Source organism: Lichtheimia ornata (genome assembly GCF_029851405.1).
Source record: "Lichtheimia ornata isolate CBS 291.66 chromosome Unknown scaffold00048, whole genome shotgun sequence".
In the NCBI taxonomy this organism is placed as follows: Eukaryota; Fungi; Mucoromycota; class Mucoromycetes; order Mucorales; family Lichtheimiaceae; genus Lichtheimia; species Lichtheimia ornata.
This window is the reverse complement of record NW_026695368.1, coordinates 61651-89083: the sequence shown is the minus strand read 5'-3', so window position 1 is coordinate 89083 and position 27433 is coordinate 61651. Positions and strand designations below refer to the sequence as shown.

The 27433-nt window shown below is 43.8% G+C and overlaps 11 protein-coding genes across 11 annotated transcripts; 7 read left to right on the top strand and 4 right to left on the bottom strand.

Annotated features, from left to right (window-relative positions):
• Positions 1–246: 246 nt before the first annotated feature.
• Positions 247–1555, top strand: O0I10_008788 (uncharacterized protein; the record flags this gene model as incomplete). The annotated part of the gene is made up of 6 exons (XM_058488789.1): positions 247–341; positions 403–444; positions 721–778; positions 1024–1197; positions 1247–1380; positions 1444–1555. The coding sequence occupies 6 exons, from the start codon at positions 247–249 to the stop codon at positions 1553–1555; spliced, it is 615 nt and encodes a 204-aa protein (XP_058340415.1).
• A 1945-nt stretch (positions 1556–3500) lies between these two features.
• O0I10_008787 (uncharacterized protein) lies at positions 3501–5883 on the bottom strand (the record flags this gene model as incomplete). Its single annotated transcript, XM_058488788.1, has 8 exons — positions 3501–3759; positions 3843–3951; positions 4016–4234; positions 4286–4387; positions 4446–4483; positions 4645–5214; positions 5272–5477; positions 5611–5883. The coding sequence occupies 8 exons, from the start codon at positions 5881–5883 to the stop codon at positions 3501–3503; spliced, it is 1776 nt and encodes a 591-aa protein (XP_058340414.1).
• A 412-nt stretch (positions 5884–6295) lies between these two features.
• On the top strand, positions 6296–9265 carry O0I10_008786 (uncharacterized protein; the record flags this gene model as incomplete). Its single annotated transcript, XM_058488787.1, has 9 exons — positions 6296–6361; positions 6439–6505; positions 6569–7629; positions 7682–8062; positions 8132–8209; positions 8269–8514; positions 8578–8805; positions 8863–8898; positions 8951–9265. The coding sequence occupies 9 exons, from the start codon at positions 6296–6298 to the stop codon at positions 9263–9265; spliced, it is 2478 nt and encodes an 825-aa protein (XP_058340413.1).
• Positions 9266–9585: 320 nt separating this feature from the next.
• Positions 9586–11740, bottom strand: O0I10_008785 (uncharacterized protein; the record flags this gene model as incomplete). Its single annotated transcript, XM_058488786.1, has 6 exons — positions 9586–10856; positions 10921–10994; positions 11062–11118; positions 11195–11330; positions 11396–11499; positions 11574–11740. The coding sequence occupies 6 exons, from the start codon at positions 11738–11740 to the stop codon at positions 9586–9588; spliced, it is 1809 nt and encodes a 602-aa protein (XP_058340412.1).
• A 444-nt stretch (positions 11741–12184) lies between these two features.
• On the top strand, positions 12185–13413 carry O0I10_008784 (uncharacterized protein; the record flags this gene model as incomplete). Its single annotated transcript, XM_058488785.1, has 5 exons — positions 12185–12500; positions 12580–12601; positions 12734–12827; positions 12925–13034; positions 13182–13413. The coding sequence occupies 5 exons, from the start codon at positions 12185–12187 to the stop codon at positions 13411–13413; spliced, it is 774 nt and encodes a 257-aa protein (XP_058340411.1).
• Positions 13414–13862: 449 nt separating this feature from the next.
• Positions 13863–15066, top strand: O0I10_008783 (uncharacterized protein; the record flags this gene model as incomplete). Its single annotated transcript, XM_058488784.1, has 3 exons — positions 13863–14082; positions 14193–14323; positions 14428–15066. The coding sequence occupies 3 exons, from the start codon at positions 13863–13865 to the stop codon at positions 15064–15066; spliced, it is 990 nt and encodes a 329-aa protein (XP_058340410.1).
• Positions 15067–15468: 402 nt separating this feature from the next.
• On the bottom strand, positions 15469–19176 carry O0I10_008782 (leucine-tRNA ligase; the record flags this gene model as incomplete). Its single annotated transcript, XM_058488783.1, has 7 exons — positions 15469–15681; positions 15804–15902; positions 15980–16243; positions 16328–17791; positions 17857–18714; positions 18793–19089; positions 19150–19176. The coding sequence occupies 7 exons, from the start codon at positions 19174–19176 to the stop codon at positions 15469–15471; spliced, it is 3222 nt and encodes a 1073-aa protein (XP_058340409.1).
• A 163-nt stretch (positions 19177–19339) lies between these two features.
• On the bottom strand, positions 19340–21361 carry O0I10_008781 (uncharacterized protein; the record flags this gene model as incomplete). Its single annotated transcript, XM_058488782.1, has 8 exons — positions 19340–19581; positions 19645–19766; positions 19825–19885; positions 19945–20172; positions 20251–20435; positions 20493–20758; positions 20828–21162; positions 21223–21361. The coding sequence occupies 8 exons, from the start codon at positions 21359–21361 to the stop codon at positions 19340–19342; spliced, it is 1578 nt and encodes a 525-aa protein (XP_058340408.1).
• A 1011-nt stretch (positions 21362–22372) lies between these two features.
• Positions 22373–22770, top strand: O0I10_008780 (uncharacterized protein; the record flags this gene model as incomplete). Its single annotated transcript, XM_058488781.1, has 3 exons — positions 22373–22426; positions 22495–22563; positions 22633–22770. The coding sequence occupies 3 exons, from the start codon at positions 22373–22375 to the stop codon at positions 22768–22770; spliced, it is 261 nt and encodes an 86-aa protein (XP_058340407.1).
• Positions 22771–23910: 1140 nt separating this feature from the next.
• O0I10_008779 (uncharacterized protein) lies at positions 23911–25874 on the top strand (the record flags this gene model as incomplete). Its single annotated transcript, XM_058488780.1, has 7 exons — positions 23911–24190; positions 24265–24349; positions 24429–25120; positions 25176–25290; positions 25349–25483; positions 25556–25640; positions 25698–25874. The coding sequence occupies 7 exons, from the start codon at positions 23911–23913 to the stop codon at positions 25872–25874; spliced, it is 1569 nt and encodes a 522-aa protein (XP_058340406.1).
• Positions 25875–26382: 508 nt separating this feature from the next.
• Positions 26383–27217, top strand: O0I10_008778 (magnesium-dependent phosphatase-1; the record flags this gene model as incomplete). The annotated part of the gene is made up of 5 exons (XM_058488779.1): positions 26383–26462; positions 26522–26538; positions 26606–26651; positions 26706–26819; positions 26890–27217. 5 exons carry the CDS (start codon positions 26383–26385, stop codon positions 27215–27217), a joined length of 585 nt encoding a protein of 194 aa, XP_058340405.1.
• Positions 27218–27433: the final 216 nt, after the last annotated feature.

Genomic DNA, 27433 nt, shown 5'->3' with positions numbered 1-27433 from the left:
TTGTCATGAAAGCAGACATACTTTGTGTTGGTGAGCAGTAGGATGGAAATGGGTGGGGACTCATTGGCCAATCAAATGTCATTGTGGTCCGCAGCAGTTGCCTGGTTATTTGTTGCCCAGCAACACGCGTGCTCTTTACATTACACCTTCCACACGAACACAGCAGTTGCCAATGGTGAACGCCGTCCTTCCAAAGGTACTTGTTAAACGCTTCTACAGCAGCGTTTAGTAGTTCGCTAGCTACTAATGCAACACTCCACATTACCAGACGTGGGTAGCTCTTTACTTGCAACAACGCATTTCATTCGGCGCGTGTTTCGAGTCTTTCTCGTACAACAAAGGTAAGCCCAGTTCACTGCTAAGGAAGAAGACCAAACTGACACGTAACGTTGTTCTATTTAGACAACCTTTATTGGGCAATGGCTTAATGCTGGTTGAGCTAAGGTGGGTGGGGGGGTTCCAATCGATCTGTTTGGGTTGATCGAGCTCACTTGGCTTCTTTTCGTTGCCGTCAAACCCCCAGGCCCTTTTACGTGGTGCATATGGATCAGCAAACAGCGTGGTGATATCGTTGGAAGCAGGTATAGATGAGTTCCACTTGATTCGACTGCCATTGCTCATATTACAAGTATGTCCTTGTAGCACTTGGAACAAGGCCGTGGACAAGAGGCTGATGATGGTATACTTTTACAAGCATATGAATCACTAATGCGTGTTTAGAATGTGTGGATTAATCAAGAACCAAGACCGTACTTCAAGAATGGCCTATGCTGCTGAGGTTCTTGTGGATTGATGGTGCTCACTGGCCAGTTGATCGGGGTAGTTAGACGTATGCACGTGCTACTTGTTGCCGTAAAGAAAACTTTGGGTATTCTTTGGGTATTCAACCGGTGGGTGCTGTTGTTCGCTTGAAACTCTGTCAGCTCCTCAAGAAGCGTGGTGTTCAAGATGGCTGTGGATCGTAAGTATGATTATTATGGCTTTATTGAGATATGAATGATGGCTAATTTATCATGTTTCTAGTGTGGATATGTGGATCAGCAAGGATGTGGATCAGCAAGGATGTGGATCAGCAAAGATGTGGACCAGCAAGGATGTGGATCAGCAAGGATGTGGATCAGCAAGGATGTGGATCAGCAAGGATGTGGATTAATCAAGGATCAAGACCGTACTTCAAGGATGGCCTATGCTGCTGAGGTTCTTGTGGATTGATGGTGCTCACTGGCCAGTTGATCGGGGTAGTTAGACGTATGCACGTGCTACTTGTTGCCGTAAAGAAAACTTTGGGTATTCTTTGGGTATTCAACCGGTGGGTGCTGTCGTTCGCTTGAAACTCTGTCAGCTCTTCAAGAAGCATGGTGTTCAAGATGACTGTGGATCGTAAGTGGGATTGTTATGGTTTCTATTGAAATATGAATGATGGCTAATGTATCATGCTTCTAGTGTGGACATGTGGATATGTGAATCAGCAAAGATGTGGATCAGCAAAACACTCTGGATATTTGTGACGAGGCGATTGACGAGTGGTGCCGAGTACGAGTACGAGTACGAATGATGGCGGACGATGAAGACGACGATGGGTGGCAATGTTGCTAGATGGAATAAAGCATTGTTTCTTTTATTATGTGCACGCTTGGAGTTTGCTAGCTTGTGGATTACATACTATTGCTTCGAAGATGGAATAATAAAGGTGGTTCCGGTTATCGGTCATGCAAGAAGTATATGACTTTTGTGATACAATAAGGAGGAGTGGGATGGCCTTGAGAAGAGAAAAAGTGAAGTGATCCCGTGCATTGAGTTTCAGGATGAGTGACCCCATCGTCATCATCATCATCATTGGATTGGTTACTGGTGGGTTTACATAATACAAATTGGTTTATGCAGTTCGACCTTCTCCTACAGGCAAATGTGATACATACCTTGACACACCTTCATTACTGGATGCTGTTTACTTACGTACCTTCACAAAAGGCAATCATCATCACCATGCATTTGTGCAGCAACCTGTCAAAGACGTGTTTGTGTAACCACCACGTGCCATTTCACTCAGCTCTTCATCTTTCCGTTAATGCAGCCGACACCATCCACTAGGAGAAAGCAACTCCACTACGCTTACAGCATATGCAAAACATAAAGGCACTTGTATCTCTAAGCTTTACAATGAAACATGGGGTTTTTATTAGAGCAATGGGCTCGGCTTGGCCAACAGCACCTTGTGTGAAAGTTTCACGTTCAATGTCGCAAACAGCCCAAAAAATATTTTTTGGTCGTCGTCGTCGAAGAGGTCGACCCCCAGATCCAGTTTGGCTGGTGGCGACATTGCGAAATCTGGGATTGGCAAGCTTGATCGTGAAACTTTCACACAAGGTGCAGTTGGCCAAGCCGAGCACACTGTTCTATCAAAGACCCCACGTTTCATTGTAAAGTTCGGAGATACAGGCACCTTTATGTTGTAAGCGTGATGCTATATGAGAAGTGGTCTTTGTTTAATGTAAAGTAGTATGACTATAATATAGCAAAAGATGCAGAGGGCGTGTTTGTGTAACTTGAGTCATTCAGCACAGGCGATGCATGATTCTTGTACACTATTTAGGAGTAGTTCAAAATGCCAGCTAATAGCCCATTCCTCCCATGCACCTTTGTTGTCCAATCCAATGCATACGAACGATTGTCCTGATCCAGCCCAGCATGCCCATCATTCAACTTTCTTGATCCGATGAGATTTGACTGAAAAAAGCTCAAACACAGAAACATCATCCAATATCAGAAGAATCAAATTGGTAAGTTATTTGTAAACTGCCACTTGATAGCCCATTCCTCCCATTCACCATTGTTGTCCAATCCAATGCATACGAACGATTGTCCTGCTCCAGCCCAGCATGTCCATCCTTCAACTTTCTTGATCCGAGATGATTTGACTGGAAAGCGCCCAAGCAAAAAGGTGTCATGCAACTTGAGAAAAATGTACTTGACTTCCAGCTCTTCCACTCTCAGCTTATTGTTCTCTTCCTCCCATTCTCAACTGTTGGCCCATTCAAGTACAACTACCACCTGCGAACGATTGTATGCTTCAACCCACCATGTCAATCCTACAATTGCCTTGATCCGATTGTCCTTGACTGAATGGCAAGTTCATGACGTGTGAACCCCATTACAACACCCGCGTTTACTGACATTTCACCTTCCCTTGTACAATCCTCGACCACAATCAAACGTAACAGCAGTTTCAATTAGCAAGGTCTTTGCTCCATTGTTTCAAGTTACTTGCGGCAACTTGTCTCAAGGCCTTCAATCAGCAGATAGCATTATATAGAAACAGCTTTGTTTATGGGTAGCAACTTGCTTCAATACATACAAATTCATATACATATGATCTTGGACGTTACTTTGACATATGGATGGGAAGGATATGGGTATATACAATGTTGAAAAACGAGTTGGGGGGGTCTCATGATCTTTATTTACTGGGCCTGCCAGCAATTTATGCTTGTCTATATCGCTTACAACGCATCAGGGCTTACAACAGTCTCACCAGTAGTCGTATAGGTATTAAAGGAAGCTTCACTGGCCATTGGATGTTGATGTCTATCGTCGTTGAATAGCTCATGCTCGTTTCTTATCATGTAATCGATGATTTCAATCTTTCGATTCATTTCCAAGAGGTCCTTGTTTTCATCTGGATTACGCAATAATGTGGGTCCAAATACGACCGCCAAGTTGCGAGTGTTCATCAAATTAACGTGATGCTGTTCCTGAACTCTAATCACCACACACACACACACGCGTATATGAGTTACCATGTTCTTTATCCATCATCATCCTCGTCATCAACGACACGATACCTTACGAGATGTCGAATCAAGTACTTGAGCGTATTGTAATTCTCAGATGGAAGGGTATCATGCAAGAGGCGACGGAAAATGTCAAGACGCTGTTCAGGGTCCTTATTAACTGTGTATGCATCATTAATCCCTGCGTGTTTGTATATAAACCCCCTTCCCTCCACCATACTTACGAATAGCTTGAATGAAACTATCATGCAAAGCAAATGTAAAGAGAGGATCGGGGAGATTTCGAAAATACAGCTTGAGCACGCTTGTTATGGCTGAGATGTCATTCCATTTGGATACATCATCAGTGAGATCGGGCACTTTGCCTTGATCAAAAAGTTGTTGGATCTCACGCGTTTGACCTGCACCTCCTGAACGACGATAAATGCCCTCGGAATCCATGCCTTTAAAAAGTGTCAGTGTGTGCTTCAACAAGGGGATGAAGTTTATTATACCTCGTGCTTCCACAGCTTCCACGCACTTTTGAACAATGACAGGGATGCTTCCATGTTCAAGTTGTATTTGTGTAGCCAAGTCGTTTCCAAAAACCATGGACACTGTAACCAAAAAAAGAGTGAGCTTGCATAAATTGTAAGGTACGTTAGTCCTTCTTACTTGTTCTTTCCTCTTTGGGTGGTAAGGGTGGAGGCACACTATTATCATTTTGGTTGTCTGTGCATGGGGGTATATTGGAGACACATTTGGTATGACACACAGCGCCACAAGCTATAAGCGTGGTGATAGTAGTATTAGCATGAGAAGCCCTTATACAGTCACCATACATGTTAACCTTCCCAAATTATCCCACTCTCACCCTTTCTTGCCTTGGCATTTGTATTCAGATGCTCGCCATATTTTTTCACCACAGCCTTCACATTTCATTGGACGTATGAATTTCTTGCTTTGTACAAGCCGATGCTGTTGTGGTTGTGGCTGTGGCTGTGGATCATCTCCATTGATGGATAAACAACTGTTGCTGCTCTTGCGTTGATGAGACGATGATGTGGATGATAAGGTGGATGTGGATGGTGACTTTCCAAAAAACATCATGCGTTTGTTCTTGAGTTTCCTCAATCTTGACGTTGTTTCTTCTTCTGCAGATGCAATTTCATCCGAATGTTTCTTCCCCGCCGTATCCAAGAAATTGGTACCTGCCATGAATGCCACAGCTTCACGTTCTCTTTGGGTCATGCGCCGTGAAAGATCATTGTTGAGTGCGTTCAATTCAGCGTTTTTGGTATTGAGAAGCACCATATCACTCATGACTTCATTACGTGCTTGATCCAATCGGTCATATTCAGCTTGTGCTTCCTCAATATCATGACGCACCGATGACAAATGTGTTTCAAATGGTCCCAAGATCATCTTTTCCCACACATCGGCCCTGTATCACATCGTGAGTAAAGCCAACACTGAAGGATCCTTATATACTACTACATACTCTATCTTGTCATTGGGAGGATGATCAATAAGAGCTGTAATTTCTGTCATCAGCTTATCACGTTCTTGTCGCAGGTCGTTGCACGTTTGCTCAAGGCGTGTTTTTGTCATGTATAAATCTTGTACTTGGTCCTTTATGGCATTTTCACTAGCACGCTTGCACACTTGATCCGGGGTATCAGCAACTATGGACATTCGGTTGGCTGACTTGGTGCCAAAATTACAAAGCAGTGTGAATTGCAATCCGGCTGCACATGTATAATAACACTTTTTTCACCCGCCATTTACACCTTACACCGCCCCTCCTTTCGTATATCATCATCCCTTTGTCAACGCTTACCTTGAGCCTATCAATTCTTGATTCTGCTTGTTGTAATCGGGTAGACATGTGATGTAATTCACGTTCAAGTTCAGCTGGTGATGATGGTGACGATGTTTCTGTTGAAGGGCGACGATTTTCATCTGTGGATGGTAGTGCGAGAAGTGACAAGGGTGTGGATGAAGAGGAAGAAATAGAACGAGTAGGTGATTTTAATGGACGTTGGTGATGAGGATAATCGGTAGAAAAAGCTGTCGTCATAATGGGGTTGGGTTGAGATTGACGTCTTTGCATGATTTTGGGGAAGAAAGTAAGAGTGGAAAGAGAAAGAAGAGGAAAAACCTACCCACGGAACTGGGGCATTCTTTTACTCGTTGATTCATTTTCAACTGGAGTTTCATTTGAGTGTCCTGCATCTACCATAAACATCGTCGACCCTTTTCATACCAGGCATATTAAAGAGAATGAGAGAGAGAAAATCATCATTGTCAATGTACAAAAACAAAGGTGTCACAATGAATGATAATGGTTGTACCACAATGAAGTCCTCCCCATAGGAAATGGGCTATGTATGATGATCTCTCTGCGCATGATTGTTGTAAGCATATGAAAACCAAGTCGAAGTCCGCTAGACACTTTAGGCTTTATTCCAAGCTCCTCCCCCCAACGCTTTTGCTCACTTTTCTCTCTCTCTCTTTCAACGCCAATGTCACTCAACCATTATCCTTCCTACCAACGATCGTCACCTCCTATTGAACATGGGAAACTACGTGTATGTATTCCTGTAATGACTGAAACAAGAATGTATAGCTTCTGCATTTGGGTCTTGTCATTGACGGAAGTATATAGATTCAAATTCACAGCTGCTATTTGAACGTGCCTGTCAAACGGCCTTATGTTGTCTTGACAATGGGAGGTGAGTTCAAGGGAAGGAATGTGTGGCGTTTTACAGGTATGGCGATAACATGAATTTGCATAGATCAGCTATACGAGACTTCGGTATCAGAATACCCGCAGGGTCGATGGCACGAGAGCTTTGAGTTCAAGGTCACTTTCCATGCCCAGCTTTTCGACACTGTTCAGCTTGATTTATACGACTCATATATGCTGTTGCCGGATAAACACGTGGGTCGGGCCGAGATCCGGCTCAAAACTTTACGTGGCATGCCAGAGACGTTTACAAGTTACTATGAGATTTGGGACAAACGGCTATCAACGGGTGCAAGTTCACGCGTGGGTCGCGCCAAAACCATGGCTACCAATGTGGGTGCTATTCAAGCAAAGATATCTTACATTTATCAAGAAGATGAATCACATGGAGACAATGACACTACTGGAGAATCAAGTGGCGACTTGGCTGATTTGGCGAATTTATCCATACGTCGACGCAGCAGTGGTGGTAGCAGTATTGGTAGTCATGGTGTGGTGGGTCGTCGTCGTGGTATGACAGATGAGGAATTGGCAACAGAATTTCGTCAACACGTCAAACATCAACGCGAGTCGGCAGCTATCGCTTTTCAAAAGTATGAGGAACATGGCAACGGCAACAATAGGCGACGTGGATCATCAGACAAAGAATCGTTACCAGATGGATTGGATTATCCAGATGAAAGTGATGGAGCTGAAGAGGAAGAGGGAACCAATACCAATGGAGACTTGGGCGTCACCCCTCTCAAACAACCCCTGGCTCTCAGCAGAAAACGTACATCTCAAAGCTTACGGGAACAATCTGCACCAGTGGATCCAACAACCAAAGAGTTACCCGACAACAACACTAATAGCAACAATCCAACGCCTCTACAAGCCATGTCAAGCTGGTTTGGATTTGGTCCTGCTGCTGAAGGGAAACAACAACAACAACCTGCTGCATCACGATCCGTACGTACAACTAAGGCGGAGATGGCTGAAACAGTTAATGTATTGGAAGAAGAGGATGATGGCGTCAAGCTATTTCCTTTGCTCAGCACCATTGGTTCATGGACCGTGAATAAGGAAACAAATCAGGTGCTCAAGGCTATTGGCAAGTTGCTTGCTGCATTTGTAAGTTGAATGGTGATGGTGGAAATCAAGATGATTGACTAAAGTATAATAGGGACAAGGTTTTGAATTATCCAATATCCAAATCTTGACCGGATTTTCTATGCTTGAACGATTCTATATGGATTTACCAAGAGACCGGACCTGGGATGTTGTTGAGGACTTGTCAGAAATTGAATTGGCAGCCTATTTCTGGAAATACTCGGTGGCATCGTATGGCTGGAAAGGATTGAATTTCATTGGAAAGGGAAATGGCTACTTTTCGGATGCTATGCGTGATCACTCGGATGTGCTTTCAGTCGTTGAATATCTATCCATCCCAAAGGAAGATGTTTTGGCTTACGAATTCCGGGCAGCTGAAGCTTTTCGACCAAGCTATTTCATCACTCGAGATAGACCAACAAACTCGATTGTATTGTGTATACGTGGTACAATGGTAAGCAAGGGGTTGATGAGGGTGGAAATGGGATTATGGATCAAACTAATAGAAAATGGACCATGATAGAGTGCATTCGATACCATGACGGATCTTGTTTGCGAATACGAACCATGGCGTGGAGGTCTCGTGCATAAAGGAATGAAGGTAAAAAGAACGTTGGATAAGGAAAATAAAGGATCTGGTCTCACACATGCAAATCTTAGTCTGCAGCCACGTGGTTTTTCCGTCATGTCGCACCACAGCTTGTTGCCTATTCGAATGAGCACTCGACCAACGCCCTTTATATTGTCGGCCACAGTCTTGGTGCTGCTACTGCTTCAATATTGACGATCATGTTGCTCGATTTCATGGATGAATTCCAAAAGGATAAGAAGGAAAAGTTCCAGCTCAAATGTTTTGGATATGCACCTGCTTGCGGATTAAGTCTTGATCTGGCTGAGCAATACAAGGCAAGTATTCCCAAAGGTTGCCGCTACACAGCATTCAATGCTAACTTGTGTCTTCTTTTATAGGATCACATTCAATCGATTGTCTTTGCGGATGATGTTGTCAGCAAGTTGAGTTACGGCTCGATGATGGATATCAAAGAATTGATCATTGCCAGTGCCGAAGCTGCTCAAAATCTTGGTATTGGTCAATTGCTGTGGACTGATAAGCCCGAAGGAAAGCAATGGGAAGCTGCATTTGAGAGAATTGCTGAATGCCGTAAACGTTGTCTCGAATCTATGGAGAATCCAAGGGTAAATGAAAGCTTGAAAATTCTTATACCTTGTATACTTATTTATATTTCTATGCAGTTGTATGTAGCAGGAAAAGTGTATCAATTCTGGCTGGTAAGTAATTCGCTCCATACTATGATACATTGTCGCTCATTGTTGATTGTAGGATCCAGCACCACACAATGATACCCGAATTGTGATTGAAAGAACGGATGCTCGGCGTGTCTCGAGTGAAATTATCGTGAGGCGATCCATTGTCCTTGATCATCTTCCCACCAACTTTGATTTGGCGTTTAGACGTGCTAGAGAAGCACTCATGGTGGGAACTGGCCGCACTAGTACCGATTCAAAGCAAGCTGGTATCCTGGATGAAAGCGGTCATGAAGGCTTCAAAGAGAAATTAGAAGAACAAGGAATCAAAAAGACTACACAACGCACTGGAGGTGAAGGCACCACGGTACCTGAAGGATCCAGTCGATAGAATTATCTCATATACCCCATCTCCCAATTGCACCCATTGTGTACATTCTTCTTGATGCATAAAGTTTCAACTATACAAGGGCACAATAATTATCTCGTTGCCCATGAATATGATCATGATCGTTGTTGTTCCATAAGAGCCAAATTAGGATAGCTGGAAATACGTATACATCACCAAAAGAATGTTCAGTATATACTTGTTGGAAACGAGCAACATTATAAAGATACGTATGTATTGATATTAAACGTGATAACTATGTACTGTTCTTTGTGTAGAATATAACCTATATTACATGCTAGTGTATTGCAAACACGGGCTCTTTAATGCTCTTGACGCTGATCGATATTATCTTTGGTGTAAATAGTTCCTGCCTCTTCATCCATAAACATTCGACCAGCACCACCGACGACTTGTTTTTCCTCTTGACCAATGTCCTCTTCGTGAGGTAAAACGAGGTTGAGCAGGATGGATAGGATGCCTCCCATTATATACCCAGTTCCAACGACCGTGGAAATAGCATCGTAAAAACCTTGCAGAGCCGAGTTTTCAACAGTGGGCATTACATAGGTAAACCAATCAGGGACAAGCGAGACACCAAGAGCGAGAGCGAGGGAAGCTGCTATGACCACACGATCACGACGTGTCCAATCAAGGTATCCAAGGATACGAATTCCTGAAGTAGCGACTGATGCAAATAGGAATACAGACATGCCTCCAATCAATGGTGATGGTATAGCCAAAAATGCCGCCGAGATTTTGGAAAAGACACCAAATAGGATCATCAACACCGCACAAACAACGCCTGCATAACGATTGGCACAGCGAGTGACAGCAATCACACCATTGTTTTGACTAAAAGTAACGACGCCCATGCTTGTTGCCAAACCCGAAAAGACACCTGATAAGCCATCGGCAAGTAAAGCCCCTTGACAACGTTGCTCAAAGACAGGACCTTGGATCTCCATTCCTGATACATCACATGCTGCAGTCAAATCACCAAGGCACTCAATGCTCATATCAAGGTACACGAATAAAAATGGAATGATGCCGGGTCCATACACTGATAGTTTGAACGTTTTGACCCAAAGAAAAGTCGCAGCAGGGGCAGCTTCAATACTTGAGCTGTCAAACATGCCAATGGCAGCAGCAATGATACATCCAACCACCAATCCAAGTACGACGGATATGTTCTTGAGGAAGATCGATCCCGCCAATTCGATGAAGATGATAGTAAAGAATACAGAGGCGCCTAGAGCAAAGTTGACGGGATTACCCCAAGCTTGGGCATGTGGAGCTGCATTGTTGGGACATAATACATAGTCGCCTGTAGTGGGACGTGACATGCAAGGACCTGTTCCACCAGCCCAATTTTCCATTCCAGTGGTCAACAAAGAGCTTCCAATCACCAAAAGAACAATTCCTGTCACAATCTTTGGGAATAGCTTGCGGATCACGCGTGGCGGTAGGAAACTGATACCAATCGTAAGCAACGCGCAAATCATTTGTGTGCCGAGGATAGCACCATAGGCGTCAGGGCATGGAAGATATTCAGTCGTGCCATCATCCAATACTTGAGTAGGACATACACCACCTATTTACATACACATCATCATATAAGTGAATGGCTTTACAAGTGTAATAGATGTACTACTTACTCTTGTACATGTTGCTGATCAATGCCTGAGCTGCAGGAAGATTGGCAAATGAAACGCCTGTGATCTGAAGTAGACTACAAATGTCATTGTTAGAATGATGATGAGCATGTTGACCATAATGACAATGAATGGCTTACGTACCCTGCACCAATGTAGAAGCGTGTCTTTGGTATCTTGACGCGGATAATCTGTAGCAAGCTATAAACGTTTGTTGCTGTGAGTGACACGATGTCTTTTACTACATGGATACAAGCACACACACACACACGCATACCTCATCAACCCTGAAACAATCAACGACGCTGATATCATGTACTGCCTGGTTTCTTGGTCAAGATTGAGAGCATTGCTGCCGGCTCCTGAGATAAGGATTGTTGGAGTGATAAGGCCGCCAATCACGGTGAGGAAATCTGTTGCATTGCGACAAAAGAAAGTCAACACTTGAATGGGCAATGTGTACAGTGACGCTGCTTACGTTGTAGCCCCATGATAAGGGCAAGGAATATTGGAATGGGGTCATTAGGACCATAGAATGGGGAGGTGTTGTTTCTTTGTTTGATAAAGGGAAGACGAGGCAAGCTGCGGAGGAACAAAGTGCGGGATTAATGATGCATGAAATTGACATGGATATCTATCTATGATATGCCACCTACCAAAAAGCGCGATAATCGTATCTCCCAAACCATCCATCGACAGTGGTAAGCTTACGCTTCGTCCTAGTAACAAACGACTGATCCAAAACAGGCGGCATAGCTTTTGGATAACACATGTCTTTTGGCTCCTCAACTCGGATCTCAATGTCGGTACATTTCTTCTCCATAGCGATTGAGGATGTTCTTTGCAGCGATGATAATAAACAATGCGAGTATTGTTGGATGTTCTTTTAGCGTCAATGATGGTACAACCGTGTTAAAAATACAAGGGCAAAAATGGATGCGGGGGGAATGCCACGTAAACAAGGGTGATAGCTTCTGCTGCAAAGGTCGAACGTGCTTTCATTCAATTATTTATACGCTGGCAGATTCGAGAATATGACTTTGACGTGATTATGGATTAGCAACCTGTCGTTTTTGTTGATAAAGACAAGATGATATGATAGAAGTAGATAACGATAGGAACGTAGTACAGAGAGATAAAGAAAGGAAATCGCTATGAGATTACCAACATGATCATATACAGCATGGCCTAGCAAGCATTTGAATACTGTAATGGATATCGATTTCCTATTTCCCTTTCTTTTACTACTAGACTATTACAAACAAGAATGAGAATCCTCACATCCCTTGGTGTTATCGCAGCTGCTGTAACCACCTTGTCGTCAGCCAGCAGCATCACGATTACTACTACTACCGCCAAATCACCCTCCCCAGCTTTTGGTGCAGATGGCAGTTTTAACCCGTGTCGGGCTATTTCTATGGATGATCAAGTTGCCTTGGATGAATGCTACATGCAGCTTGCTTTGGATCATGTCATGATCCATAATCCATCGTTTCCCTTTGGTGCATTAATCGTTGACCATACCACCAACGAAATTTCCTGCTACGGGGCTAATTCGAATAGGAAGAACAAGCTTTTGCATGGCAAGTATCCCCGCCCCAACATGAATGAGAGGATGATGACTTTGACTAATAGCTAATCGTTTCACGGGTACTTATTCAGGCGAGACCACAGCCTTTTGGAAGTAAGTTTTTCATTTCATTCTCATCGGGATCTTAAAGCATGTGAATCGCTGTTATCTTTAAATGCCGGAGGGGAAAGATAATACAAAAAGCAGAATGTACGCTTATCAACCGATATGTGTGTTCCACTTTAGCTGTACTGAACTTTATCCTTCGCCGACCCACGATGATTTGAATGATCCTGGGCTGAATTGGTCTCACCAAACATTGTACACAACGGGCGAGCCGGTGAGTTTATCATGGACAATGCACATGCATATCACTCACACAAATACAATGTATGTGTAAATATACCCTTATCATTGCGTTTTCACATAAATTATAGTGTCCCGCTTGTGCCTCACAAAGTATTTACCGCGGGGTTGGGCGGGTTGTATGGGGATCTTCGATCCCCGACATCAATCGTAGTGGACGCCAACAACTCATGATTGACATGTACGTAAAATCCGACAGCACCACAATTGTCCCTTGCACATATGTTTCCCACATACCTCCCCCAATACCACTTTTGTGGGTGAATGGATCATCAACAAGCCTATGTCTTACACAACAAAAACTAATATTACACCCTATATTTCTCAGGGATGACGTGATAATTTCAGCTCATATGGGTGGTTACCAAATCGACCACCGTGTCCCTGATGTTGTCGGTGGCGTTTTACAAGACAAATGCGACCATGCCTTTTGGTGCGCATTCAGTATTTATCGGGACGATGCCTACTATCAATCCATGTTAGCCCGCGACTTGGGCGATTACATCGAAGATCACAAGCGCCGCTTTCCTTGCGTCACAGTACCTTTTGTTATACACTAAAAAATACGTGAATGTTTCTCCCTTGTTGTACACACACATGGCTTATCATCAGGCGTCGACTTTTTTCACTCCACACCCCCTCCCCCCATAAGCAGACACATACACACACACACACACATTTGTAAATATGGTTCAGCAACTCCATGTAAAAACACGCTGTAAAATACAATTTTCTTTTTTCCCCATAAGCTGCAAAAACGCAGACATGTAGCACAAGGCTTGTCAGCATCTTTTGATGTGGTAAATTCACCATGAGAGGTCTAGCGAGTGCCCTAGGCGCGGCTATTGGCCAATTTTGTGGGGTGCCGCTATAAAAGATGAAAATGTGTGGTCCGATCATCCTTTTTCTTTTGGTCAAGTTTTTCATCTCTTTCAACCCGTTCTTACATCAACACAACCCACCCACCTTTTCTTTTTTCTCACTCTCCTCCTCATCCTCATCATCCACCATGTCCGCCGAAGCTGTTTCTATCAACCATTCAATACTTTCGTCGACCCCATCCATTACCACAACCACCACTACTACTAGTACCACCGCCAACGTTGGCACTTTTCAAGAAAACAAGCATGATAAGATTGTGCGAGTTGACTTGGCAGACTATGATAATCGCCGTGACGAAATCGTAGACCAACTTTTGAGAGCTGCCAAAAACGATGGTTTCTTTTACGGTAAACACCCGTCACTTTTGTCTTCTATAATTAAGGCATTGCACCTGCCTTATTTATGCTGATATACCTAGTATAACTAAAACTATGCCTTGTTTTTGTAACGACTTTAGTGGTCAACCATGGCATTCCTCGTGAAGACATTCGTGCCATGTTTGGTGCCAGCGTCGACTTTTTTGCTTTACCAGACCAAGTCAAGGAGAAATACCCAATGGATGTCGCTCGTAATGCAGGATGGCAACAGGTGTGTCTTTTTTGCCCCAGCCATATTTCTTTTTTTGTATAGCGAGAGAAAGAGAACGCACATGTCACTGACTACTCCATACAATGACAACCCACAAAAAAAAGATTCGACCGGCCGCCGAATCAGCACAATTCAGTCATTACGGCATCGATGATTTGTGGCCAACAAACGAAGATTGTCCTGGTTTTCGCCCTGTAACGGAAAGTTTTATGCATCAATGCCATGAATTGACAGAAAAATTACTCGTTTGTTTGGCCATTGGTCTTGGATTTCCATGCGATTTCTTTACACGGTGTCACGATATCAGCCAGCCCGACACCCTCAACACATTACGTTGTCTCCATACACGTACAGGCGAGAATGCTTGTTGGAGTGCCAATGATGTTGATACATTAACCTTGTTATTCCAAAGACCCGGTGAACCAGGATTACAGTTGATCTGTGATGAGCACAATGACCCCTTGTGCCTACCTCCACCAAGCAACAATGAAATCGTATGCAGCTTAGGCGATCTTATCATGCGTTGGTCCGATGATCTTTTCAAGAGCGTTCGCACTCCACCTAAACTTGATGCAGGACAAGGACCACGTTATGCAATCGCTTACTCAAGTCAAGCTAACAAGTCAGCCATTGTTCAGGGACGACACTTGTATACGGATCCAATCACGGCAGGTGAATTGTTCCTGAAAGCCATGGAGAGAAACTTTAAGGCTTCAAAACGTCAACAAGCAGCTGTGGTTTAACGACGTACGCCACCCTTCTTACTACTATTATCATTACCCTATCTCTTTTTCTTTATCCTTTTTCTCTCCCCCTTTTTTTGCGTTTCATTATTCTATCCCGTTTCGTCGTCATTGTCCTCCCCCAATTCTCCTTCGAAAGTTCTATGATGTAGATATTGTATCATATTCCCCGTTGCCTTTGGTTGCCATGGTTACCCCATCTATGTGGTTGCTAGGCACCACGCGGTGCAGCAACTCCGCGTAATAAACCTGTGTACTTATTCTCTTTTCAAAGAAATCCGATTTTAGTTGCTATATTACTTGAGATCTCTTCTATGGAAGTAATGAGGAAAAAAAACATGTGGGTGCTTTTGTGTATGGGTGTGAGAGAGTGTGTGTATAATGGATTCGATTTAGAAAGATCTACTCGTTCTTGAAAGAGAAAGAGGGCACACCAGGTACTGAGGTATCAGCAGCCTTGGAATCTTCTTCGGCGCATTCATCGACCTTGATAATGTGAATGGTCTGGAAACCAAGCGCCCGTTGGATTTCACGAACGCACGTGTTGAGTGTCTCGATTTCATTGAACTTCAATGCACGGTTGAAACCTGATGGGCCAACATTCTCGATTTGTCTCTATTAACATTGGTAGTTTCGATCAGTCAACTTGTATATTTTTTCTCAGGGTACGCTAATACCCTCCCCCTCATCGCTCCCATTTGCATGACAGCAGCAGCAGTGGCGCTGATAAACTTTACCTTCTCAGCTTGCAAGAATGGCATCACCTTCTTGTCCTTGAGCATACCCTTGGAACCCAATTCTTGGCGGATCTTGACATCATCGAATTTACCAGTGGCCTATATTTGCAATATACCATGTAAATCACAAATACCCCAATGACAGATGTTTCCCATCCTTCCTTCTACCATCCTACCTCATCGTAATGCTCCTTGGCAATAGCCAAGACTTGTTCTTGCCATTCAGGGAACTTGTTAGCAACAAAGATCTTGATGGACTTTGGTGCATTGGGGTTGTAATCGGACTTGACGTCTTTGCCCTTTTTCTTTTTCTTTTGCAAGCTCAACTCGGTATCACGAATGGACTTGATGGTGCGACGCACATACTCGGCAGCAGCCAAAATGGAATCGTCCACAGGGGCAGTGGGTTGTGGGAACAACACGCTGGTAACAGTACCCTCCTAGAAAACGAAAATAGGCAAATTAATCCCAAAATGAGTATTACATAAAAAAGAAAAGCACATGCTTGTGATGACCGAGATTACCTTTTTGAGAAGATCGCGCCAGACATGTTCAGACCAGTGGGGGCACACGGGTGTCAATGTCAAGGTTTGCATCTCAATGTATCGCAAAACAAGATCCTTGTGCATACCAACTTCCAAACAAGCTTGTTGATAATGATCACGTGCAGCTTGGAATTCAAAGACACCATACTTGAGAGCTTCACGGTAGTTGGTGGCAGCATAAGCCTCATCGGTCAAACGCACAAGCTTGTTCAATTCATTCTCAAACACGCGGTCGTAAAAGTTGAACTCGCCGGTACGCAACTTGTCAACCTTGGTGATTTGCTCCTCGCACCATTCAAGCAAAGTGTACAAACGCAAAATGGCAGCGTTGGCAGTGCTATCCTCAAAGTTGGCGTCTTCAATAGTGTCACCGGCATCAGCAAGGGCGAAACGAGTAGCGTCAGCACCATACTTTTCAATAGCATCGGACATGGTCATGAAGTTGCCAGTGGACTTTGACATCTTCTTGGAGTCGAGCAACAAATGGCCATTGGAACGAACACCACGTGGCCAGAATTCTTCAGGGAACATGGCAGTGTGGTTGTACAAGAAGAAAGTCAAATGGTTAGGCACCAAATCCTTGCCAGACATACGACAATCGAGAGGATAGAAGTATTCAAATTCACGACGAAGCTTGTCAAGAGTAGCCTTTGGAATATCAGTGTCCTCAGGGAAAGGACCAAGCTTGAAAATGTAATCCCAAACACCATCCTTCATTTGCTCAGCACGAATGTTGGCAGGGCCCACAGTGGTACCATCAAGAGAACCTTGGTGCAACAAATGGGCAACAGTGTAGTAAGCCATGTAAATGGTGGAATCAGACAAGGACTCGACAAGGAATTGAGGATCCCATGGCAACTTGCTACCAAGACCGAAGCTACGTGCACAAGCCCATTGGTTGAGCCAATCGAGAGTTCCTTGGAATTGGTTGCGGGTCTCGTTGTTGAAGGTGTTCATTTGTCCCAAGCACTTTTCAGTCAAAGCCTTCCATTCAGCTTCACCATAATCCAAGTACCACTGATCCAACAAGGCAACGATACATTCATCACCAGAACGCGACATGATAAGACCTTCAGGTTCACTGTACACGAAAGCTTCACCCGATTGAACAAGTTCCTCTCTGATCTTGGGCTTAGCTTCTTGCACCTTCAAGCCCTTGTACTTGCCAATGACCATAGTACCCATGTAGAAACCTTCCTTGTATGCAATCTCCTTGGCTTCGGCAAGTTGAACACGATCCTTTTGCGAGTTGATCTTCTTTTGCTTGCAGAGGGTGGGAGCAATCAAGTTGCCATAGGTGGGTGTCTCGATGATAGGAATAGGCTCATAATCGGCAATCCATTCAGGTTGGATGTTGTAATAAGCTGACTTCTTCTTGAGATCGGACACAGTGGCGAAATCATCAGGAGAATCGGAAGGAACAGAGGTAACAACACCAGTACCCTATCAACGCATATTAGTTAACCTATCCATCTCCTTCAAAGGATCCATAATCCCACACACTTTACCTTAGTAGGAAGCACATTTTCCATGGGCAAGACGTAAACGTGGTCATAGGTACTCAATGGGGCATGGATCTTGGTACCAACAATATCAGCACCCTTGATCTCGGCAAGCTTGTTGATGACACCTTCCTCGGCAAAGATCTTTTGATGGGACATGTTGCGAGCAGCGCGTTCAGTGCACAAGAAAGCCTCCTTGTCATTGACCTTGTAGACACCATAGTCGATCTCGGGACCAACGAAGCAGTTGGTTTGACCATACATGGTTTCAGGACGAAGGGTGGCGGCGACCATGTGAACCTTCATATCCTTGAGAGCTTCAACTTGACCAAGCACCTCCTTAGCCTTGTCGGACCAGTCGAGAACGGTCATCTTGATACCAGTGTATTCTTGAGGGCCAAGACCTTCACCGGATTGACGATCGTGATCCATACAGGGTTGTTGATCAACGATGGAATAGATGGTATAACGTTCACCAAACTTGATCTTGTTCAAAGCCTTGAGCTTACGCATTTGCCAGCAAACGAACGAATCATAGTAGGGGTTGGCATCGGTGGTGATAAAAGTACGGCGCCAATCGACCTTGCCACCAAAAGCATCGATATCCTTCATAGCAAGAGGGGGAAAGTACTTTGTCCAGTACCAAGGATCGGCAAACTTGCTAATCTCCTCACGAGGGATACCAAGCTGTTCCATGATTTGAAACTGGTATGTCACATTGCCGGTCTTTGCAGCCACCTTGCTCTTGACATTCTTGTTCACTTGAGCCTTGACATCCATTTCCTCAGCAAGGGCTGCCTCATCATACAATTCAAAGGTCTTTCCGAACATGGCCATTTCACGAGTAAGCTTGTCAGCACATGCCTATCAAAGAATTGAATGGTATCAATATGTGTATCCATAGACACGAACGCGCGCGTAAATGTATATATATATCGTTACCTTGATGGGCATACCAGTGACATGGAAACCTTGAGGGAAAAGAGCACGCTTGCCCTTCATTCTTTCGTAAGCAACGGCAAACTCGGTCTTGGACATGGTGAACGCGTGTCCCAAATGCAAACGACCGTTCATGTAAGGGTAGGGCATACAGGCCATGTACTTGGGATAAGCCTCGTGCAAGTCGTTGCTGTTGGCATGCTCTTCGATCGTAGGTGCATCGATTTCAAAAGCCTTGGTCTCGTCCCAAAAGGTACGCACTTTGCCTTCGAGTGCACGGAGGGCATCACGTTTGGCAGTCTAATGGAGGGCAATGTTAACGTAATGAAGCGATTTAGGAAGCCAAGTTAGTAGACGCACCTTGGGAGGTTCACTTGTAGTTGCCATTGTGAAAGGGTAAAGGTGAGGGTGGTGAAAACGGAGTTACTAGTCCGGTAGTTTTTTTTTCTTTCCTCCATCAACCTCTCCTACTGCGGTGCTGTGGTGGCTTCCACCAATCAAAAATGGTGAGTCATTCTCCAAGGTTTGCTCACATCACATGATGTGTTCCTCAATGGTTCTTTAGTTTATTGTACAAAAGGGCATTGGGGGTCTTTTTGTCAGGGATGCCACTAATCTTATTACGTGTAGCCATACCACGCATGACCTTGTAGAGCTCTTTGGGTGTGGGATTATCAAGATAAGGCAAAATCATTGCTGCAACACCTGATACATGAGGTGCGCTCATAGATGTTCCACTCATTGTTGCGGTCGAATCGGGCTCTCCAATATAGGTGCTGGTGATATCAAAGCCTATATAGATGTCAATTCAGTACATAGTTCTTCCTTCGTAATGAATAAAACATGCATACATACCTGGAGCTAATACATCTACACATGCCCCATAACAACTCTGGGAATCCATTTCGTCCTCTTGTGTCGTCGACCCCACCGTGAAAACGTTCTTGCTGTTTGCTGGAACAATATCACATGCATCACTATGTACGTTCATGGTGAGCATGTATACTACAATTGAGTTATGCATATATACTTTACACTGCAGAGTTACCGGCAGCAGCAATGACAGGAATACCAGCCTTGACAGCAGCTTCCACAGCTTTACAGGATAAAAATGAGCATACGTTGTCCTTTTCATTGTCCCATTAAACTTTTTACCTTGTGCCAATGTTTTTGCTCGTACGTTCTCCTTTGGTAATCCAAGAGACAAGTTGATGAGCACTGGTCGAGTCTGGTTCTTTTCTTGCTCAACGACCCAATTGATACCGCCAAGGAAGTTGGATACAGAGCCCTTGCCATTTGGTTGTAATACTTGAACACCAACAAGTGTCACATTTTTGGCAACACCATAATGCTTACCACCAATAATACCAGCAACATGGGTGCCTACGTATTCGTAACATGAGGAAAAATGGTGAGCATGCCATCATGGTGGTTTTAAGGATGATGAAGTTAAGCACGTACCATGACCACCGCCATCTCTGGGGTCACTGTTTTTACCACCTCCTGCGCTAGAAGTACTCTTTTGGGTGATGTGTTTGTTAGATGTGCTATTCGCCACGGCAGACCAGCCATAGGATGCGCGCTTTTCAAAATCTTCATTGTGGATAGCCAATCCATCATCAATGATATACACTGTGACACCCGCACTTTTTAAAACCATTAGCAAAGCCAATTTTGGAGGAGGAATGATGATGATGGCTTACCCAGAAAGAGAATCAGTGGTATAAGGCTGCTCCAAATCAAGTTCACGTTGAGAAATACGGACCAAATTCCATGGTGCTTGTGGTTCCTCAGGCATTTTGATATACGTGATTGTGTCGTTCTTGTGACCTTTGGTAGGTGTATGGGTTGGCATTGCTGAAGAGAAAGTTGTGCTCGACCATTCCTTGTCGGATGAGCCGGTTGGTGTGGGTTTCGTAGCACTCAAAGAGGAGGATGTCTCACTCGAAGTATCATCTTCATCATCAGACTATTGTTATTGTTGTTGTCATTATGTAAGAATACATCCATGTCGAGTCATAGGGTATTATCTACATACCTCATCACGTTTATCAACCGAATTATGGGCATTGGGCTTTGGCAAGAGGAATTCAATATCATCATCAGGAATGATCGACATGACTTGGGTGATATCCAACAATGAATCGAGGATCGTATCATTGTGTAACTCCATTTGGAACGCCTTGAACATGCCGCCAATATCAAAAATGTCGTGGACTTGGATAGCTTTTGGCTCCGGCTTTTTATGACAACGCTTAAACAGCTTCCCAATGGTCTTGCCAACATCTTCAACAACAGTTTCAGCCACCTCTTCAGTCTCATGGATCAAGTCTTCGAGGGTTTGGAAAGCGTTTTCGAGAAAGTTGGGAATAACTATAAAAGCGTATCATGATCAATATTACGTGCGTCGACAAGCGTATTATGTATACGTACAATCAAGGATATCAACGTCATGATTGACTTGGACAATGTATCGTTGCGTATCAGATCGCTCAACCGGGTGCTTTTTATGTGAGCATGCTAATGCCACACAGCATCCAACCAAGAATACGGTTAGAATGGATAGCTTCATTATTGTTAACTACGTAGTCGTCGTTGTTGGTTTTGATGTAGTAAATGTATGCCGTTAACGAGAGTAAAGTAAAGGAATGGTATGGGTGGTAGGTGGCCAATGGGCCAAAAGAATAACGAAAGAAGAATAAGGTGTGTTTGAGGAGGATAAATGGAAATGGTGCTAAGCTTTTATATATGTGCCATGCGGTTAATTAAGAGGTGATGCCTTTCGTACAACATTATCATATGTCACTGTAGGGTACTACTGAGATTCAGGATCGTCGAATAGGGGAGGATGTGTTAATTCTAGGATGGGGACGATCCATAGGCTGCTACAGCTGCTGATCATGTTTTCTCGGCCCTTAATGCAACGAGTCTACTTTGTTTCAATCGATGATCGAATGGCATTGTGGTAAAATGCATGTTGTCGTTTATGTAATGGGGATTTTCCATAATGGCTGAGCTTGGGTGGTGATTGTACTGATCCAGGGTTAGAACATGTGCATCTAGGCATGGTAGTCGTTTCACGTGGTGACATCCTCTGTTAAGGGTGAGATCAAAAGTCAGATCCTTGGATGGGCCTTTTTGGATTTGACAGCAGTGGACCCATTCACACGCTACAGTAGGACACTCGTTGGTAGTACTTCCCAATGACCAAAGCACACACACACACACACCACATTTATGGCGTCCATCATCTACACGGCATTTGAATCATGATTTAATCCTTTAATTGCTAGGTAACCAAGGAACTGGTTCGTGTTCATGGAAACGTGGTTTATATACGAGCAGCAACAACACATGTTTTGTACTTGTCATCAATGAGCAAGGTTTGAGGTTGCAGGATGGTGGTCTTCGCGATTGAATGTATGACTGACTTTGATTTCCACCGTGTGAGATTACGCTAGGGTGGATGGGTTGGGGCTACTACAAAGTCAAAGCGTAAGCGCGTCACGAGAAAAATGTTGTTCGAAGCTTCTTCCGAAATAGGCTTATCCGACATCCTCTTTCTTGTCTATTAACACCAAAAATGTCAGACCCACAAATGCAATTCTCTGAAAGCGAGCAACGTGAGCTTGCTCAAGTAAGTGGTTTAGAAGCATTTATTTTACCGAGAAAGAAGACTAATGAACTCCAAATTGCGGTGGATAGTTCTTGGAGGCTGAGAATGCAAAGGCCCGTATTCAACAAACCGTTCATGCCATGACCGATTCGTGCTGGGTAAGAGAAACAGAGCGAGCACAACATGCTGCACGCCATTGAACAGTACTCATTCGCTTCTTTATGCAGGACAAGTGCATTTTCAAGATCAACAACAAGACTGATCGCAATGACGAGAGCTGCCTTTCCAACTGTGTCGAGCGTTTCTTGGATGCCAGCATGTTTGTTGTCAAGCGTCTTGAGGACCTTAGAAGCTCGGGTGTCTAAACGCTATCCCTACACGCCACTCACATGCACGCACGCACACACACAGACACACATCCATATACAAAGAATGATAGATTGTACAGCAACAACAATGAATTCAATATAGATATCACATGCAAAACACCATCGACACAACAAAGGATGTATGCATGCGACTTTACTTTATTCACTATCACATGCGAGTGCGAGAGAGAGAATGATTGAAGAGGAGGAGGAGAGGGATCCTAGACAACATGTTGTTGGGGGAGGAGGAGGAGGAAATATGGACGTCATTCCAAGGTGGTGATGGTGGTGATTGATTGATGTATGACTACTCCGCTGATTGGCATGCACCTCTTGCCGGTTCATCCCAAAGTGTATGTGATAAGGTTGCAGCAATCGATGAATAATAAGGCTGAAACACATTTTCATCATCACATCATTGTGTACACAATAATACGGAACGTCGCCGTTATGTCGTCAGGTCACGCGCGCGCGGGAATATCGCCATTATGCACTTTTACTATGCTGTTGGTATGACAATACGCTGTTGCTAGGAAACCCTCGTGCAACCATGCCAATGTTGAAAGAGTCATCCGCAGTCCTTGACAATGGTTTCAATTCCACAACTACCCCCTTGATGTTGCTGTTGTTGATCATCAAAGAATGTTTCCGTGGGCTCGGCCTAAATTTGCTTGTTTGTTGTGGATACGCTTGTCATGATGTGCAGCAAATGTTATATCCTTCGTATCATCTCTTGCATATATTACATTCGCACATATGTACGCAGTACATGATATGATACTACACCGCAGCAGCAATATCCACCTGCAAGGTTATAACAATCCATAAAAGACTTCAGGAGAAATATGCATGATGAAAGAGAGAAAGAAAGCGCCGATAGAATACGATCTCCTTTATTACTAAGACATCTTTGAATAATACAATGAATGCATTCAAGTATGTATGCTCTGAGTTACTTGTCAATAACAAGCAATTCTCTCGGGGGTGGATGTATGTTGGGGGTTGAAAGAGAAGGGGGGTGGTGATGGAAACGGAATGAATATATAATCGCCACCTTGCTTGAAACTTTGATACCCCTTTGCTTCCTTTTTCTTTCTCTTTCTTTTTTGTACGCGAGTCGTCATTGTCGGGGGCGTCATGTTGCAACAATCTACCTTGTCCATTTCTGCTCATCAGTCGAACCAGGACGCCTCGTTTGCAGAAAGCGACTCGAAAGACCTGTTGCAACAACACGATGCCACCAGTAGTTGTTGCCCTAGTTCATCATCTTCTTGTTCCACTACGGATACCTTTTCAACGGGTCGTCGATCAAGAATTGGAGGAAATGATAATAGCGTGGTTCGAGCCATTAGCCCTGAAGGACGACGTTACCTTAAACCAGTCAACGGTATCCAAGCAAAGGGATTTGCACGCTCTGGTAAGTGTTGTGTGTTACCTACTTTGGAGGATGCTGCGCATGAAACAATCAAATCTCATCTGTATTTTAAAAAGCACAACGACGATCATCCGTTCTTACGCTTGGTTCGATTGAACGCTTGCAGCACTTTTATGCCAAAAGAGATCTCAAAGTAAACAAGTAAGTTACTTTTTTGGGGGGCAAATCAAGTCATGTTATATGCAGAAAAGAATCGACGCTAACAACTCTATGCATATAGAGTGGGCATCCTTGGTTTCAAGAACAGCAACAACACGACCACCACTACTAGCAGTGTCCCTGAAGAAGAAGACGATGATGACTTGTTGCCTGAACCATCCACACCACCTCGTCCTAGTTGGCTTGATTTGGATGTAGAAACCGATTTGGATGTACTTTTGGGTCAATGTTTCCATGATATCCAATCGACGCTTTCAGCTTGGTCTATGGTTTCCAACACTGCATATGCTTCCTCGGAACTCTCGGATTCGGAACCTTCTTCCGACAATGAAGGCTCCGAGTACCACATTGCTTCTCTTGCTCACTCGGTGTCACGTACGATTGAATCCATTCGAAATTATACGTTGCACAGAAATGATCTCGCTGACTCGGCCCTCGTCAAGCTTCGGCATGCTGCCATTCATCTTTTGAGTGTGATTCGAGAATTTGAAACCACCCATCGCGATCATGCCATTACTTTTGACGGCTTAGCCAAGGAACGTGAAGCCATCTTGAGATACTTGGGTGTTGTTGAAGAGTATGCTTTCAATCCTCCTCATCATATTGGTGCTCCTCCCGTTACTTTCAGCCCTGAGATCAAGTCGTTGATGCACAAATCAAGATCAACTACTACTACCACGACAACAAGCCAATCCACTCGTCCTGGATTACCTGATTGGCTCGATCCAACATGTTTTGTCAATGATAACATGGGTAAGTTTTACTACGATTTGGCAAAAGTGGCATGATTCTAATAATCGGCACATAGGTCGTTATCGTGCGTTATTGGCGGACAATCGACAAAGTCTGCAGGGTGATGTACATGACCATGAACCCATCCCCGATCCCAACGATAGTGAAGAGGCATTCTTGGAGTACTTGGCGTATGTATTTGATTATCCATTACCATGCAACATGACGTTAACCCATCCTAATCCATAGTGATGGTCGCATTCTATGCAATGCTTACAACAACGTTGTCAAGCGCTCTCGTCGCCCATTTGGATTCATCAACAAGGTACACCAAGAGACGGGTCGCACTTTCAGAGCTATTGAGAATCTTCGATTCTTTTCTGCGTAAGTAGTAGTAGTAGGAGTTGGCAAAGAGGAAAAACAACATCATGTGTAACACTTTTTTTGCATGAACAGTGCTTGCAAGTTCCGTTTTGATCTTATGTTTCATCCTTTTGAACCATCTGAGATTGCTCGCAAGACCGATCGTGGCCTTACAGCAGTAAGTACGCTCTATCCACATTCATCAAACAAGAAAATTTACGCTGTCCTCTATTAGCTCAAGCCTATCGTAGTTGCATTCTGTGAATGCGTCATTGCCGAATTTCGTGAGAACCTTGAACAAGTTGGCAAGAAACGTCCTTTGCCGGATCAAAGCCCGGTGTCCACCACCGTTGAAAAGAAGTTTTTTGCATCCATCAATAATCATCCCACTACTACTGCTGCAATCCTTTAAAAATCATTCGTTTCTTCTTTTTACAACCTTTTATATCCCCCACTTATCATTAACATTATAATATGGATACGTATGACCCTTCTATATTCCCCACTTGTCACCATAATTATGCATACTTTAGCTTTCGTTTTGAAAACATAAAAATCTGGGAGACCTAATCCACTTTTTGAATCCCAAAATATAACATCTCATTCACCAACGTGTAAGTATGCCGCTATAAGACAATGTCAAATCTCTTTTGTAATTGGAATGTGCTTATGGGTGCAAAAAGTGATGATGGATGACTGGAAAGAGATGCTCTGATAGCGCATTTGACATGGTTATCATATCTTTAAATGGTATCCTTTCATCCTCTTATCTCCTCTATTGTATACTTTGACAGCGAAAGCATGGTTTGATAAGCGATGTGCCTGACGACAGCATCGTATGCGGTGTTTTTATTGACAGCATTTGTTTCGTGCATGATTTCGGTGCCTGTATCTCTTTTTCCTCCTGTTGTTTTACACTAATGACAAGGACTCAGCAACTCCCTGAACGCCATCCCAAGCTGATCGTCTTTGATCTGGACTATACACTATGGGAAGAATGGTAAGCGCTTACCATTGAAATGCGGCTGATCGCTTATGAATGCTAACCTTCTCTCCAAGGATTGACTCCACTTCAGGTAATCTACTACATTTCATACAAGGCCATGTCTTGAGTTACAGCGTCTCACTTGGTAAAATGACCAGGACCACCCTTTTCGTATGACAAGGCCAAGAACGTTGTTTACGACAGGTGAGGAAGAAGGTGACAGATTGATCTACGAGGCTAACTGCTGCTTGTTACTAGGGATGGATACGAGATGCATCTCTTCAAGACCACCACAGCCATCTTTGCACTTATCCACAACTCGATGCCCAATACCAAGATTGCTATTGCTTCACGCACGCATACACCTGATTGGTAAGGAAGGATTTAAACCATATTGCTGTATCTAGGTGATTGATTGATCTTGTTGCTATGGTAATGATAGGGCTTATGCTGCGCTTAAATTACTGCGGATTCCAGAGTTGAACATGACGATGCATGCAGCCATTGAACGCTTTGAGATCTATCCCAGCAGCAAAATCAAGCATTTTGAAGCATTAAGGCGAAAGACGGGGATCGATTGCAGCGAGATGATCTTTTTCGATGATGAATGGCGTAACAACGAAGTCAGGACATTGGGTGTCCATTTTCATCATGTCGACTCTCGCAAAGGTGTCACGATGCAACAATTCATGGATGCCTTGAGCAAGTATGATCGGGATTCACGCTACGTCCAAACCAAGCTCGATTTTAGCAAGCATACATCACAATGATAGACTTTTTCTTTATTCATCTTTCAACATGCATATACATACTACTACTTTATGATTGAATAGACGCTCGGATAACAATGATGTATCAGTGGTTTGTGATGGCAAAGGTGATGTTATGGGATAAGGATCGGGAACACAGCAGCCTAGGAGATAGTACGCTTGTTTCTTATAATAAACTTTGCTTATATTCATTTTGTTCAATCAACAATCTGCACA